The sequence below is a fragment of the Cervus canadensis genome, chromosome 11 (genome assembly GCF_019320065.1).
Source record: "Cervus canadensis isolate Bull #8, Minnesota chromosome 11, ASM1932006v1, whole genome shotgun sequence".
Classification (NCBI taxonomy): domain Eukaryota; kingdom Metazoa; phylum Chordata; class Mammalia; order Artiodactyla; family Cervidae; genus Cervus; species Cervus canadensis.
In genome coordinates this window covers 48,691,019-48,704,653 of record NC_057396.1, presented here as the reverse complement: position 1 = coordinate 48,704,653, position 13,635 = coordinate 48,691,019, and the positions used below count along the sequence as shown (strand labels likewise).

At 40.8% G+C, this 13,635-nt stretch overlaps 1 protein-coding gene across 4 annotated transcripts in view; it reads left to right on the top strand.

The window, feature by feature from the left end:
- C2CD3 (C2 domain containing 3 centriole elongation regulator) overlaps nucleotides 1–13,635 on the top strand; it is a 119,275-nt gene that overhangs the window by 57,930 nt on the left and 47,710 nt on the right. For all 4 annotated transcript variants that reach the window (XM_043482672.1, XM_043482675.1, XM_043482673.1 and 1 more), the window contains exons 21-23: nucleotides 4,547–4,815; nucleotides 5,266–5,355; nucleotides 10,428–11,030. In XM_043482672.1, the coding sequence (XP_043338607.1) occupies nucleotides 4,547–4,815; nucleotides 5,266–5,355; nucleotides 10,428–11,030 (962 nt within the window). The remainder of the gene's footprint in view (nucleotides 1–4,546; nucleotides 4,816–5,265; nucleotides 5,356–10,427; nucleotides 11,031–13,635) is intronic.

Genomic DNA, 13,635 nt, shown 5'->3' with positions numbered 1-13,635 from the left:
ATCTACTTAAAACCCACTTAAAATGCCTTTCCATCTCATTTAGAGTAAAAGCCAGAGCCTTTTAAATGCCTGTGAGACCCCACATGATCTGACTCCATTATCTTTATGACCTCCTCTCCTCCTGGTAGTTGCGGCTCTGCTCACTTCACTCCAGCCACTGGCTTTTTCATTGCTTCTGCACACTTACTCTTCTTCCTCTCAGGGCCTTTGCCTTGCTGTTTTCTCTGCCCAAAATACTGTTTCTCTGTATAAACAGCATGGCCCTCTCTTGCCTGCATTGCTCATTCTTCTCTCTACTTTGGATGTTCTTCCTTATTTTGTCCTCTAAACAAACTTCGATTTTCGTCAAGGCTTTGCAGCCTTCCTCCATCTCTCCCTACATGTTGATAGAATTGGTGCTTTGTCCTGTCTACTAGCTCCATGTTGCAGCACATAGCAGTCTGTTTCCATTACTTGCAGACATGAGTTTTCCTCCACTAGGCTGTGAATTCCTCTGCATGCACACACTGCCTGAACTCTTCTCTGTACCCCCACCACAGAGCATTATTCCAGCATATAACAAGTACTCGGCTAAGAAGGAGAATTAGGGACTTCCCTGGTGATCCAATGGCTAAGACTCCATGCTTCCAATCCAGGGGGCTCAGGTTCAGTCCCTTGTCAGGGATCTGGATCCTGTATGCCACAAGTAAGAGTTCATTTGCTGCAAATAAAGGGCCCATATGCCATGACTAAGACCCGGTAGAGCCAAATAAATCAGTTCAATGTAGTCGCTCAGTGGTGTCCGACTCTGAGACCCCATGAACCACAGCACGCCAGACTTCCCTGTCCATCACCAATTTCCGGATTGTACTCAAACTCATGGACATTGAGTCGGTGATGCCATCCAACCATCTCATCCTCTGTTGTCCCCTTCTCCCACCTTCAGTCATTCCCAGCATCAGGGTGTTTTCAAATGAGTCAGTTCTTCACATCAGGTGGCCAAAGTATTGGGGTTTCAGCTTCAGCATCAGTCCTTCCAATGAATATTCAGGATTGATTTCATTAGGAAGGACTGGTTGGATCCCCTTGCAGTCCAAGGGACTCTCAAGAGTCTTCTCCTACACCGCAGTTCAAAAGCATCAATTCTTGGTGCTCAACTTTCTTTATAGTCCAACTCTCACATCCAAACATGACTACTGGAAAAACCACAGCTCTGACTAGATGGACCTTTGTTGGCAAAGGAATGTCTCTGCTTTTTAATATGCTGCCTAGGTTGGTCATAACTTTTCTTCCAAGGAGCAAGCGTCTTTAAATTTCATGGCTGCAGTCACCATCTGCAGTTATTTTGGAGCTCAAAAAAAATAAAGTCTGCCACTGTTTCCATTGTTTCCCCATCCATTTGCCATGAAGTGATGGGACCAGATGCCATGATCTTCATTTTCTAAATGTTGAGCTTTAAGCCAACTTTTTCACTCTCCTCTTTCACTTGCATCAAGAGGCTCTTTAGTTCTTTGCTTTCTGCCATAGGGTGGTGTCATCTGCATATTTCAGGTTATTGATATTTCTCCCAGCAATCTTGATTCCAGCTTGTGCTTCCTCCAGCCCAGTGTTTCTCATGAGGTACTCTGCATATACATTAAACAAGCAGGGTGACAGTATACAGCCTTGACGTACTCCTTTCCTGATTTGGAACCAGTCTGTTCTTCCATGTCTAGTTCTAGCTCTTGCTTCCTGACCTGCATACAGATTTCTCAGGAGGCTGGTTAGGTGGTCTGGTATTGTCATCTCTTTCAGAATTTTCCACAGTTTGTTGTGATCCACAGTCAAAGGCTTTGGCATAGTCAATAAAGCAGAAATAGATGTTTTTTCCGGAACTCTCTTGCTTTTTCGATGATCCAGCGGATGTTGCCAATTTGATCTCTGTTTCCTCTCCCTTTTCTAAATCCAGCTTGAACATCTGGAAGTTCATGGTTCACATACTATTGAAGCCTGACTTGGAGAATTTTGAGCATTACTTTGCTAGCGTGTGAAATGAGTACAATTGTGTAGTAGTTTGAGCATTCTTTGGCATTGCCTTTCTTTGGGATTGGAATGAAAACTGAGCTTTTCCAGTCCTGTGGCCACTGCTGAGTTTTCCAAGTTTGCTGGCATATTGAGTGCAGCACTTTCACAGCATCATTTTTTAGGATTTGAAATAGCTCAACTGGAATTCCCTCACCTCCACTAGCTTTGTTTGTAGTGATGTTTCCTAAGGCCCACTTGACTTTACATTCCACCATGTCTGGCTCTAGATGAGTGATCACTCCATCGTGATTATCTGGGTCATGAAGATCTTTTTTGTATTGTTCTTCTGTGTATTCTTGCCACCTCTTAATATCTTCTGCTTCTGTTAGGTCCCTACCATTTCTGTCTTTTATTGATCCCATCTTTGCATGAAATGTTCCCTTGGTATCTCTAATTTTCTTGAAGAGATCTTTAGTCTTCCCCATTCTATTGTTTTCCCCTATTTCTTTCCACTGATCACTGAGGAAGGCTTTCTTATCTATCCTTGCTATTCTTTGGAACTCTGCATTCAAATAGGTATATCTTTCCTTTTCTCCTTTGCCTTTCACTTCTCTTCTTTTAACAGCTATTTGTAAGGCCTCCTCAGACAACTATTTTGCCTTTTTGCATTTCTTTTTCTTGGATGTCTTGATCCCTGCCTCCTATACAGTGTCACGAACCTCAGTCCATAGTTCTTCATGCCAAATAAATAAATATAAATACATTTTTTTAAAAAAGAATAACTAGATCATGATCCTGAAGCAAGCTAGCTCACTTTGGACATGAATTCAAGAAAGATGCAAATGCTGTTTAATTTGGTCCCTGTTACAACTTAAGAGTCAGAATATTTACCTGTAACTTCATAGTCGCTAAATAACTATTGGGATTACTGCCATGTGAAATCTGATGTGAAAGTAGCTGGTAATATGTTCAGTCTAATTAATACTTTTCCTCACTGAATTCTCCAAATAGACTTTTCCAGTAACCACTCAAGAACATCTTAGTGTTAGTAAGATACCAGGATGGTTTTTTAATCATGTTCTACCATATAGTCAAACTTCTGATGGTTTCTCATTGTCAGTAACAGTGGTCTCCTAATTTTAATTCTACATTCCTATTATTATAAAAAAAATTAGCATACTCTCTAAACATGTGGATACTTATTCATGTATGAGTCATCTTCATGTACTATTATACTGATATATATATTGTTAAGAGTAGTAAAACTTTAATATATGAAATAACAACTCTAGAAATTTTAATAATTTTTTTCTTATGCCCGTATAGTTTACTCTCTGAACCCCCTATATGGTACTCACTACATTCTAGGGTAGTGGTCCACAGGATAAGGTCCAACCTGCTTGCTCAACATGGCATTCAGGGCCCTTCAAAATATCTTAATCTGAGTCTTGAAAGAAGAGTAGGAGTTAATCTAAATGCCCAAGAAAGCTGAAAATTATTCCAAAGAGAAGAACATGTGCAAAAGCCATGGAGGCATGAAACTTACATATAATGGAGTACCTGTTCTGGGTAAGACCCAGCCTATGTCAGAATCATAAACATAGTGTTAAATAAATTAATTACTATGTAATTGACATATTAAAAAGCAGAGACGTTACTTTGCCAACAAAGGTCTGTCTTGTCAAAGCTGTGGTTTTTCCAGTAGTCATGTATGGATGTGAGAGTTGGACTGTAAACTAAGTTGAGTGCCGAAGAATTGATGCTTTTGAACCGTGGTGTTGGAGAAGACTCTTGAGAGTCCCTTGGGCTGCAAGGAGATCCAACCAGTCCATCCTAAAGGAGATCAGTCCTGGGTATTCATTGGAAGGACTGATGTTGAAGGTGAAACTCCAATACTTTGGCCACCTGATGTGAAGAGCTGACTCGTTGGAAAAGACCCTGAATGCTGGGAAAGATTGAAAGTGGGAGGAGAAGGGGACGACAGAGGATGAGATGGTTGGATGGCATCACCAACTCAATGGACATGAGTTTGAGTAAGCGAGAGTTGGTGATGGACGGGAAAGCCTGGTGTGCTGCAGTCCATGGGGTCGCAAAGAGTCGGACACAACTGAGCGACTGAACTGAACTGACAGAAAGGACTCAGAATTTCAGTACTCAGATCTCAGAGAGACTGAGTAATAGATAAGAAATTCAGTAGTTTCTCTCTCTGGGAATTCATGGGGAAAGTCAGATTAGATGGCAGGCAGTTTTTTTTTAAGTCCTGCATCTGATCTGTGTTGCACTTTGAAGAAAAAAGGGCAAGAAGTCAGACCAGGCAGTGGAATGTCCTTGTAGTAGCACTCTAGTAGGCAGATGAAGATTGTCTCCTTCATACACACGTATGCTATGACATCTCTATTACTAAGAAAACACACTGTGGCACTACCACAGCCTAGATAGGAAACACATGGTCTGTGAGTGTTCTTGGTGGCCTCGTGGGAATGGTGATGTTTCTTAGGCAGTCTCCTGATTTCTGATACTACATCCTTCTCATTTCTGATATTCCTCCCCTTCTCCCCTACAGGGCTTTGGCTGAGCAGGAACCTGCTCTGCAGTTTAGTGCCACAGTCGGGGTCAATGCCTTTGTCACCACTCACCTGTCCTTCCTGCCCAAGGGAGAACAGCGCCAAACCCGGCCTGTGGCCTGTTCCTTCTGCCCCGAGTTCTCCCATCACAGTGAGTTCTCATGTAACTTGGTGACCCAGCACTGCAGTGGAGAAGCCTGTTTCCTGGCAGAGCTGTTAGAGTTTGCAGAAGTTACTTTTGCTGTTTATCATGAAGATACCAGATCAGGTGAGGACAAATGGCTCATAGCCACAATTAAAAATGTGACTGTTTTGAATGGTATAGCGTTTCCAACTTACTTCTAAAGGGTATAGCAAAAATATGTAGAATATGTATTGCGTGTGTTTAAGAGAATGTAGAGAAGTAAAGCAAATGTGTCAAGTTGTTAGCAGGTGAATATAGGTGAAGGATATATAGGAGTTCATAAGTATTCTAACTTTTCTGTATGCCTGAATTTTTCAAAGTAAAATTATTCAAGTGTGGGTATACACATACTTAATGATTTAATTTAAATGATTTAGAAGGCATTCAAGATTTGACTGGAGCAAGATGATCTCTAATGCACCTTCCAACACTGAAATTCACTGAGTGTAAATGGGTTCTCATATAGCTGTATTGTAACACAAGCCCTTTAGTCAGTAGACCACCAACTAATTTCCCTTTTTTTTTGTTTAACAGCCAGTGATATAACCAGTATCCATTCATTCAAAGATTATCTGCTTGGAGTAGTAAAGATTCCAACAAAAGATCTGCTGATCAAGAGATCTGGTAGGGATCCTGGATTATCACTTTCTAATCCTGTCCTTTCCTGTTCATTTCCCTGCTCGAGAGGATCTTGTTTGGCTCTCTTGCAAGATATGAGGGGAATAAAAAGACCCCTTAACACATACTTCTCAATTCTGCCAAATTACCTCAGAAGTTTTCTCAAAAATATTTTAAGTCCTTTGCTAGTTATTTCAGAAGTCTTCTAATAAAGCAGAGAAGCTCAAAATACTGTACTGTCAGTCATCTTCCCCCAGGAAAGGGAATGATGATGATATTACTTATAATAAATATGCCAATACCTATTGCATTATATAGCACTCTGTAAAATATTTTCTCAGATCTCATTTGAACCTCAGGGTAACTCTTACTGTCGGGGATACTAGGATTATCTTCATTTGACAGATGAGAAAATTTAGGCTCACAGAGTTTAAGTGATTTGTCAGAACCACACAGCCACGTAGTGGAGTCCTGGAAATCAAATCCAGGTTTGCCCATTCTTTTTCACTATACTCTTCTGTCTCACTGAAGAAGAAATGAGGCTGTCAGATAGAAACCCGAAAGAAGGTACAACCACCAGGACAGCAGTCTGGAAATGTTGGTCCCATCCTGCTTTTTACTAGCTCAGTGACCTTGACCTCTGAGTCCCACTTACGTTGTAGATGAAGACTGTTAATGATAACAAGTCTATGAGGTAGAACTCAGTGAGATAGGATATGTAAAGTACCTGACACATAGTAGGCATTCAGTAAACGTTAAGTTTTCTTCTTTTGCCCATCTTCCTCCCTAGGATTATATGATCTATTTTCCAGAATTTTCTCACACATCTCCCAGTTTTAACTGTGAATTGAAATTTGAACAATACTCAATAAGCAAATACTATGTGCCTGCCAGAAAGAAGTCGCTACAACTTGATAAAGGGTTCAAATCTCACTTCTGTCACTGTTTGTGATCTAGGACAAGTCGCTTCATCTCTCAGCTCCCTAAATGGAATCTCTAAAAATGGAAGTAATAAGATCTTTGCAGGATTAGTGAAGCATTCAATGAAGTTATACATATAAAAGATCTCTGCACAGGTCTGGCCACATGGTTTCTTTCCTTCTAAAACTTAGTACAGAGTTTGTCAGCAAATAGGCACCATCCGAGAAATCCCATCTCCACAAATTAAATTTAACCACTTGGAAATAAACCTTTTGATAATTTAGAATGTAGCATTTGTCCTTATAGTCAGTTATTCTAAAGTGAACATTCTGTTTTGTTTCCTCCTGCCAGAAATCTCAATTATAGAATCACAGAGCCAGAGGAATGATCCTATGCAGCAGTTCTTAAGTGCTAAAATGGTGTGAAATTATTTGTGTAATTTATATTTGAGCATTTTTCCGGGCCAACTTTCGTTACTGCCAAAGGGATCTGTGACCAAATAATGTTAAGAACCACTTGGTTGTGAGGAAATTAATACCCAGTGATGAGAAATTACTAAACCAAAGCTGTAGGTTTTTAGACTAAAGTCAAGAGTCTCAAAGATGTACATTCTTATTTCAGCATCCTCGTTTTGTAAGTGAAAACTTGGAAGGCCCCCCAAAATTAAATGCCTTAAGTCATAACACCGTAAGTGACCTTTGGCAAATTCATCTCAGTAAGTCTGAATCTTCTCATCTATAATTTTAATTAATAAAATCTCAGAAAATTGCTGTGAATATTATATCAGTCTATAAACTGCTTTACATAATTATGAAATCCAAAAAGCTCAGAAAATTATAAGTTTTTTTTTAATTAGTTAAGCAGCCAAACCTGACACCAACTGCTTAGTCTTTATTTTCTGACTTAGGCCGCTTCCTGATTATACAGTTTTATTGGAGCACACTGTGCCCATTCATCTGCATATCATCTATGTCAACTTTCTCACTACAACACAATTGAATAGCTGCAACAGAGACTATATGGCCAAAAAGCCTAAAATATTTACCATCTGCCCTTTTAGAGAGGAAGTTTACCAACCCCTGACCTACATGACCACTGACTAGTACATAGTATTCAATTTATGTACCATATTAATTTCTAAAATCTGAAAATTTTTAAAATTGTAAACAAATCTGATGCTGAAGATTCTAGATAAGATATTATGAATTTATAATAGGTGGATTGTAGACTTTAAAGCCAGCTGTACCTGGATTCAAAGCCTAACTATATGGCCTAGTAGCTGTAACAACTTGGGAAGGTCTCTGAGCTTTCATTTGCGCATCTGTAAAGTATGGATTATTGTCCTGTTTAAGCCTTCCTCAGCAATCAATGCAAAGAAATAGAAGAAAACAGTAGAATGGGAAAGACTAGAGATCTCTTCAAGAAAAGTAGCGATACCCAGGGAACATTTCATGCTAAGATGGGATCAATAAAGGACAGAAATGGTAGGGACCTAACAGAAGCAGAAGATATTAAGAAGTGGCAAGAATACACAGAAGAACTGTACAAAAAAGATCTTCACGACCCAGATAATCACGATGGTGTGATCACTCACCTAGAGCCAGACATCCTGGAATGTGAAGTCAAGTGGGCCTTAGGAAGCATCACTATGAACAAAGCTAGTGGAGGTGATGGAATTCCAGTTGAGCTATTTCAAATCCTAAAAGATGATGCTGTGAAAGTGCTGCACTCAATATGCCAGCAAATTTGGAAAACTCAGCAGTGGCCACAGGACTGGAAAAGGTCTGTTTTCATTCCAATCCCAAAGAAAGGCAATGCCAAAGAATGCTCAAACTACCACACAGTTGCACTCATCTCACACGGGAGCAAAGTGATGCTTAAAATTCTCCAAGCCAGGCTTCAGCAATACGTGAACCGTGAACTTCCAAATGTTCAAGCTGATTTTAGAAAAGGCAGAGGAACCAGAGATCAAATTGGCAACATCCGCTGGATCATCGACAAAGCAAGAGAGTTCCAGAAAAACATCTACTTCTGCTTTATTGACTACACCAAAGCCTTTGACTGTGTGGATCACAACAAACTGTGGAAAATTCTGAACGAGATGGGAATACCAGACCACCTGACCTCTTGAGAAACCTGTATGCAGATCAGGAAGCAGAACTGGACATGGTGGAGAAGGAAATGGCAACCCACTCCAGTATTCTTGCCTGGAAAAGTCCATGGACAGAGGAGCCTGGCGGGCTGAAGTCCATGGGATTACATGACTGAGCATGTGTGCACAAGGGTGGAGGGAGATGGGTTGGTAGCAATAAAGTGGTAGAACTGATAAAAAATAAAAAAGAACTGGACATGAAACAACAGACTGGTTCCAAATAGGAAAAGGAGTACGTCAAGGCTGTATATTGTCACCCTGCTTATTTAACTTATATGCAGAGTACATCATGAGAAACGCTGGGCTAGAGGAAGCGCAAGCTGAAATCAAGATTGCCGGGAGAAATATCAGTAACCTCAGACATGCAGATGACACCACCCTTATGGCAGAAAGTGAAGAAGAACTAAAGAACCTCTTGATGCAAGTGAAAGAGGAGAGTGAAAAAGTTTGTTTAAAGCTCAACATTAAACAAACTAAGATCATGGCATCCTGTCCCATCACTTCATGGCAGACAGATGGGGAAACGGTGGAAACAGTGGCTGACTTTATTTTTCTGGGCTCCAAAATAACTGCAGATGGTGATTGCAGCCATGAAATTAAAAGATGCTTACTCCTTGGAAGAAAAGTTATGACCAACCTAGACAGCATATTAAAAAGCAGAGACATTACTTTGTCAACAAAGGTCCGTCTGGTCAAGGCTATGGTTTTTCTTGTGGTTATGTATGGATGTGAGAGTTGGGCTATAAAGAAAGCTGAACACCGAAGAATTGTTGCTTTTGAAGTGTGGTGTTGGAGAAGACTCTTGAGAGTCCCTTGGACTGCAAGGAGATCCAACCAGTCCATCCTAAAGGAGATCAGTCTTGGGTATTCATTGGAAGGACTGATGTTGAAGGTGAAACTCCAATACTTTGGCCACCTGATGCGAAGAGCTGACTCACTGGAAAAGACCTTGATGCCAGGAAGGATTGAGGGCAGGAGGAGAAGGAGGTGACAGAGGATGAGATGGTTGGATGGCATCACCGACTCAATGGACATGGGTTTGGATGAACTCCGGGAGTTGGTGATGGACAGGGAGGCCTGGTGTGCTGCAGTTCATGGGGTTACAAAGAATCAGACACAACTGAGCAACTGAACTGAACTGAACTGAATCCTCAAAACTTGACAGGGTTATCAAGAAAAGATGTAGTATATATAAGGGCTTCAGGTGGCACTAGTGATAAAGAACCCGCCTGCCAATGCAGGAAACATAAGAGACGTGGGTTTGATCTCTGGGTCGGGAAGATCCCCTGGAGAGTGGCATGGCAACCCCTGAAGTATTCTTACCTGGAGAACCCCAGGGACAGTGGAGCCCGGTGGGCTACAGTTTAGGGTCACAAAGAGTTGGACACAACTGAAGCAACTTATAGCACAGTATGTATAAAGTATAAGAGAATTTCTGACACATAGTAGATACCCAGTAACAAGTAGCTAATATTTAAAATTTTTATTTGAAGTCTAGTGCCTGGTCCTCTGTATGTGTTCAGTAAGTGGCAGTTCCCTTGGTAAAAGACCCATGGCTAGACATCTCTCAGATCTCCTGATCCTGTCCCATGCCTTCTCCATTGTACTCATCGTATCATGATAATATTTCCTCTTTCAGAGCTCTTCCAGAACCATTATCTCATTTGACAATCATAATACTTTTGTCTGGTAGGCAAGATTGGCACTGTTTTTCCCATTTGTCAGGTAATGAAATAAGGCTAAAAGATATTAATGGCTTACCCAGACTAAACCACTAGTTTTGGGCTGAGCCAAGGAGAAAATTCAGATCTTCTGGCTCCTAACCGTTGTTCTTCCACCTGATTTCATTGTCTTTCAGTGGTCAGATGAAACAGACTTCAGTTCACTGTGGGTTTGTGTTTTCTTTTCTATCTTGAACCAGGGTGATGGTGGCTCTTAGGCAGAAAGTGGGTTAGTCTTTTTACTTTTAAAACAATAATTGAAAATCTTCCTTTTCTCTCATAAGGGATCACAGGATGGTATCCTATCATTTTCCCAGAAGAGGGGGTCCTGCCTCATGGCTTGGAACTCATGCAGAAGATTGTGGGTGGTCTGGAGCTTTCGGTTTCCTTCACCCATCCTGGAGACAGAGAGCGGGTATTGGAAGCTGCTGAGCTATTGGGCTGGAGCTTTGAGAATAATCTGAAGGATTCTGTCAAGATGGATGAAGAGGAGCCAGCCACTGTCACCATCTCCACCCCAAGGCTCTGGCTGCCCATCCATTGCGTGCTGCTTGCCGGCCACAACCACATTCATAAGAATACATATTGCTACCTCCGCTACAAGCTGTATGATCAGGAAGGCTTTTGGACCCCTCTCAAGAAGCCTAAGGAATCTACAAACAAAAAGCAGGTCATGGTTACTTTCAAGGCATCCAAAAGAGCAGAAGTCACTCGGAACCCATCACTGCTTTGGTACTTCAGAGAGGAGAGGTTAGAGATCCAAGTGTGGCGGGCTTATGGCAATGAGAGTGTGGAGAGGCCCCACCAGACAGACAGCTGGATTGGCTCAGCCTATGTGGACTTGACCAGACTTGGGGAGAGGCCAGCAAGGACGCTCACTGTCAGTGGTAAGTGATGAACAGCCTTAGCTCTTGTGGTTTGAGCGCCTCTGTTCTGTGACAAGCACCATGTGAGATACCCTCTATGACATTATTTTATTTGGTACTCCCAGAAATCTATGAGACAGATATCAAACTCATTTTTCAGTCATGAAAATGGAGGCTCAGGTAGGTTGGGTAAGTGCCCAAGGTCACATATTAGTAAGTATTCTGTCCATTATTGCATGTTGAAAGATTAATAGTAATTTAGTAATGCTTCTTGAGAGTAAAGAGATTTCTGAAAGAGGTCTGCTTTAAGAAGGGCATTATCTAGTGACATTATACCTTAGTGGAGCCTAAGGTATACTGTCTAAGATCTAAGAACTGGCTCTGAACTTTTGTAGCCTTAAAGTACATCCAAATTCATCAGATTGTTATACCTAACACAGTGCCTAGAACACTAAGTCTGCAGTTAATACATGTAAAATAAGAATGAGTGAATTTAATCCCATGTATAAGAGCCTATATGATAATCTAAAATGTTAGTTTTTAAATACACTGAGAAGTGTACCTGCTAATGAGATTAGGATATCCTTTCTCTCTGGTCAACACATCTTAGAATCAGAAAATCTACATGGTAATTAACTGGTTCACAAGACAGAAAGGAAAAAAATTAGTATTTTGCAAGTGGCACTATGGGTGCTTTTCTTTCAAGCATTTGTTCAGTATTTGCTCTATGTACATGACCCTGGAAATTCAAAAGATACGTCAAAAATAGTTAATGAGCTCGTTGTCTAATGGGAGAGTAGAGTAGTAAATACATACAGTGAAGTGTAAGAACTATGAAAAGGTATTCTCAGTGGCCCTGTGGGAGCACAGGGACACAACAGATCTTTGGTCCAAGGATGACATGTCAGTGGAAGTGATGCCTGACCTGAGTTTCAAAGGATTTAGAAATAAGAAAAGGGGGAGAAAACAGTTTTCTAAATGGGAACAGCATGGGTGAAGGCACAGAGGAGGAAGCAGCCTGATACATTTTAGGTCTTGTAAGTAATTTGGTGCTGTTGGATCACAGGATATATAGGTTGGGAAATGGTGGGGAAAGAAGCTAGAGAGGTGAGCAGGAGGATTGTGTGGGAAGCCTCTTCTAAGCAGGAGAGTTTAGGCTTTTTTCTCAGAGCTATGGAAAGCTATTTTAATGAGTTCTGAATAGAAGAGTGACTCAGCTTTACTTTATAGAAAAATAAGTCTGGCAGCTATGCTACAGAATGAATTGAAGATGACCAGACTAGACTCTTTACAAATGTCATATTTATAAACCTTAATATTCCTGTAAGATAGTTTTCCTCACTATACAGTTGAAGAAACTGGGTCACAACCCTGTCTTAGCTCTGTTAGCCTTGTGCTCCTACGCTGTTACTGAGCAGGTAGCCCAAGCTAAAGGAGGACTGAGTATCAGGGTGATCATCCTAGATTCTCTGATTCTCTCTGGACCCAATAGGTATAATTATGACTCTGGTGAGCACCTCATCAAATGCCGTGTAGAGTCACTTCAGAGAGACTACAGAAAAAATCCTTGAAGTATGCAGAGCTCACTTGAACTAAAGTTCATAAAAATAGGCTTATAACTTCACTCTGCTGAAGCAGGTGGGTTTGAGAAACTGAATATAGATTTAAGGATCAGAACTTGAACATAAAAAATTATTTCCCCACTCCCCGACTCCTGTCAGCTTTTTATCCACTTGTAAAAGGGCCTTATACAAAGTGTAGCATTTTATGTTTATTGAATGGGTTGCAATCAGTTCATCTAATCATCCATCCAACCATCTTTCCAAGTACTATTAAATTTCTTGAGGATAAGGATTTAACAGTGTTGCTTTTGGTATCTTCCTTTCTATGACTTGCCCTTATTTTGTGCCTGTGATAATCCTCATAATCTACACATTGCATGGGGAAAAAACAGGTTGCCTAAAAACAGAAAAAGACAGGGAAGACTTTCTCTTATTGCAATCTGTGAATCAGTAAAGTCCATTTTCCTGAATTGTTTATTGTTGTTCAGTCGCTAGATCGTTTCCAACCCTTTGTGACCCCATGGACTGCAGCAGCACATCAGGCTTCCCTGTCCTTCACTGTTTCCTGGAGTTTGCTCAGATTCATGTCCACTGAGTCTGAGGCTATCTAACCATCTCATCCTCTGCTGCCCTGTTAATTGGAATGAGTCTTATGAAGCAAACTTTGAGATTCTGAAGAAACTATTAGTGCCCTCTGCTCTATAAATAAATCTCATTTTAATACCCAGCAAACCAGAAAAGTTATATCCCTGGGTTTAAATCTGCCACTTATTGGAAAAGTCATCTTGCCAGGTTACTTAACCCCTCTGAGATTCTAGCACATGAAAAATACTCAATAGATACTCCCTTTTCTTTTTGCCTCCTGCCACCACCTCTTTCCCTTACAAATGATCTTCAGGGCTACTGCCAAAACCTATTTATTTGGTGAAACAGGCTAAATTGAGCATCAAGTCAGATTCCTAATAAGAGGCCTAAGAAGAGGAAACAGTGGGACTTATGGAAGAAAAGACAGGCTACTCTTGATTTCATCAAATGTTAAACTTTTAAGAGACTCCAGAAGTCAT